Source organism: Anneissia japonica, unplaced genomic scaffold, assembly GCF_011630105.1.
Source record: "Anneissia japonica isolate Jap-2015-1 unplaced genomic scaffold, ASM1163010v1 scaffold63446_len3063_cov193, whole genome shotgun sequence".
In the NCBI taxonomy this organism is placed as follows: Eukaryota; Metazoa; Echinodermata; class Crinoidea; order Comatulida; family Comatulidae; genus Anneissia; species Anneissia japonica.
Genome location: NW_022752367.1, coordinates 1 through 3063, shown reverse-complemented (window position 1 = coordinate 3063; position 3063 = coordinate 1). Strand labels below are relative to the sequence as shown.

At 40.9% G+C, this 3063-nt stretch overlaps 1 protein-coding gene across 1 annotated transcript; it reads left to right on the top strand.

Annotated features, from left to right (window-relative positions):
• Positions 1 to 535: 535 nt before the first annotated feature.
• On the top strand, positions 536 to 2306 carry LOC117122290 (tubulin alpha-1A chain-like). Its single transcript, XM_033267833.1, has 2 exons — positions 536 to 693; positions 806 to 2306. The coding sequence occupies exons 1-2, from the start codon at positions 573 to 575 to the stop codon at positions 1933 to 1935; spliced, it is 1251 nt and encodes a 416-aa protein (XP_033123724.1). The 5' UTR covers positions 536 to 572; the 3' UTR covers positions 1936 to 2306.
• The last annotated feature ends 757 nt before the right edge of the window (positions 2307 to 3063 follow it).

Genomic DNA, 3063 nt, shown 5'->3' with positions numbered 1-3063 from the left:
TGGACTTATAAATTGAGTGCATATATGACGTCACTGTATACCAATATCACATTGATATTATGTAATAATAATAATAATAATAATAATAATAATTATTATTATTCTGGATTTATATAGCGCCTCAGGCACTTGAACATTATTACCCCCGGATCACTGGATCAAGCACATATGGAACACACACTCAAGCCCCATGGGGGAATTCCATAATGTTGCAGCTGTATTCAACGCAAGTTGTGTTTGAACCTACCAGGTACCCACTTGTACTCCTGGGTGGAGAGAGACAACCGTACGTACCGGTACATTATAGTTCCTGTTTGCAATTTTCGTTTTATGTATATTGATACAATTTCACTTTATTCATGGAGGTATAGCAAGTTAATATCTCCATGCTTTAATGGCAATATTTGCCTAAATATAAAACTATATTGTACAGTATCTTTATAATTGTCGAATGACCTTTATTATATCTTCAGCGTCGACGCAATTCTATGACTGTCTCTTATACACATCTAGATGTGTATAAGAGACAGGAGTTGTACTGCTTGGAGCACGGTATCCAGCCTGATGGTCAGATGCCAAGTGACAAGACCATCGGAGGTGGTGACGATTCCTTCAACACCTTTTTCAGTGAGACTGGTGCTGGTAAACATGTACCGCGTGGCGTGTTCGTTGATCTGGAACCAAGTGTTATCGGTAGGTTAAGATGCTTGTCGTAACAAAAATAAAAATGTGACATTTAAAGTTTACTGTATTAGTTCATCACTTCAAAAAACGGTTTGTTATAATTTAAGATGTTTATTTATAGATGAGGTCAGAACTGGTACCTACCGTCAGCTTTTCCATCCCGAGCAATTGATCACCGGTAAAGAGGACGCCGCTAACAACTACGCCCGAGGTCACTACACCGTCGGTAAAGAACTCATCGACATGGTTCTCGACAGAATACGTAAATTGGCAGATCAGTGCACCGGTCTTCAGGGATTCCTGATCTTTCACAGCTTTGGAGGTGGAACTGGATCTGGCTTCACTTCACTCCTCATGGAACGTTTGTCTGTTGACTATGGCAAAAAATCCAAGTTAGAATTCGCAATTTACCCAGCCCCTCATATTGCAACTGCAGTCGTCGAGCCATACAACTCTATCTTGACAACTCATACAACCCTTGAGCACTCGGACTGTGCATTTATGGTCGACAACGAAGCCATTTACGACATTTGCCGACGTAACCTCGACATCGAAAGACCAACTTACACCAACTTGAACCGATTGATTGGTCAGATCGTATCCTCAATTACCGCATCTCTTCGATTCGATGGTGCATTGAATGTGGACTTGACAGAGTTCCAGACCAACTTGGTACCATACCCACGTATCCACTTCCCTCTCGCCACCTATGCCCCAGTAATCTCAGCCGAAAAAGCTTACCACGAACAGCTGACTGTCGCAGAGATCACCAACGCTTGCTTCGAGCCAGCCAACCAGATGGTGAAATGTGATCCACGTCACGGCAAATACATGGCTTGTTGTCTGTTGTACCGTGGTGACGTTGTGCCAAAGGATGTCAATGCAGCCATCGCTACCATTAAGACGAAGAGAACCATCCAGTTCGTCGACTGGTGTCCAACTGGATTCAAGGTCGGCATCAACTACCAACCGCCAACCATGGTGCCAGGAGGTGACTTGGCCAAGGTACAGCGTGCCGTGTGTATGTTGAGCAACACCACAGCCATCGCCGAGGCATGGGCTCGTCTTGATCACAAATTCGATCTGATGTACGCCAAGCGTGCTTTCGTACACTGGTACGTGGGTGAGGGCATGGAGGAAGGAGAGTTTTCTGAGGCTCGTGAAGATTTGGCAGCTCTGGAGAAGGACTATGAAGAGGTTGGCGTTGACTCACTGGATGGAGAAGAGGAGGAGGAGGGCGAGGAATATTAGAAATGGAAGTTGCAAAACAAGACGTTCATATACAGTATTTTAAATGGCAATGCTACTAATACTAGACTGGTTTATAGTAAATATTTTACCTGGTGTTTTACCTTTATTTCTAAAAAATAAATACAACAATTTCTAAAACAAACCGCTTTTATATAAACAAAAGAACAAGTGCACCCACATTTTTCAAGGACTGGCCTAACTGTCGTTTGAGAAATTCATTGTTTAAATTAATGAGGAACGGTCGACTATGCTTTTCTAGAGGTGGCTAAAATCAATAATGATTATAATAATATTATAGTACACATCCTGAATTTCCAACGAGCTTGTATTCTGTACAATAATGGTGACGTATTAAAAAAAAAACAACGATATTTGGCACTGAGTACAATTTCTTTTTAGTTCCTATGCATGTAATGCAATAGGAACTATTGTAATCACTCTTGCTATTTCCTATGTTTTTTATTGTGTGTAGTGTGTATGTGTAGACATTTATGCAAATGCGCATGCGTCAAAGAAAAGTTTTCCGACATTTTGTTTTACATCGCGTGTGTGTGTGTGTCATAGAGGTATAATAAGAATACTAGAGCGCTAACCGCAATGTATTCGATGTTCGAAATACGCAGAACTGTGTGTGTGTACCATCCAAGATGGCTACCATAGATTTAGCCAATCAAATTTCGCTAAGCCCCATCGTTTGCAAATGCGCCCTCAATTTACTCAGAAAGTTCAGTACAGCTAGTTACCTGTATGTTTGAAACTCGAGCGTTGCGGTGTTTGGGTGTAATGTATACGATTTTAATTTTCATTCCTTGGTACTTTATTTTTGAATAAGATGCTTCACTTGGCCTCGTTTTGGCTACAATAGTTTAATAATTTGTTATTACCTTTACTCATTATCATTAATGAAATAATAGTCAGTCAGAGGGCTTATTAATATGTAATAATATGTATAGTAAGCCTGAAGGTGGCGCTTTCCTACAGCAGCCATCTTGGATGGTACGCATACACAACTCTGCATTGCTGCGCCATCTTGTCAGCACTCTAGTTGTTTAATAGCTCTATGGTGTGTGTAGACATTTATGCAAATGCGCATGCGTCAAAGAAAAGTTTTCCGACATTTTGTTTTAC

Excerpts from the sequence above, each read along its gene's own strand:
- LOC117122290 (XM_033267833.1), top strand. The coding sequence starts at position 573 with ATGCCAAGTGACAAGACCATCGGAGGTGGTGACGATTCCTTCAACACC. Across the intron at positions 694-805 it reads TCTGGAACCAAGTGTTATCG|ATGAGGTCAGAACTGGTACC; the intron begins GTAGGTTAAGAT and ends GTTTATTTATAG.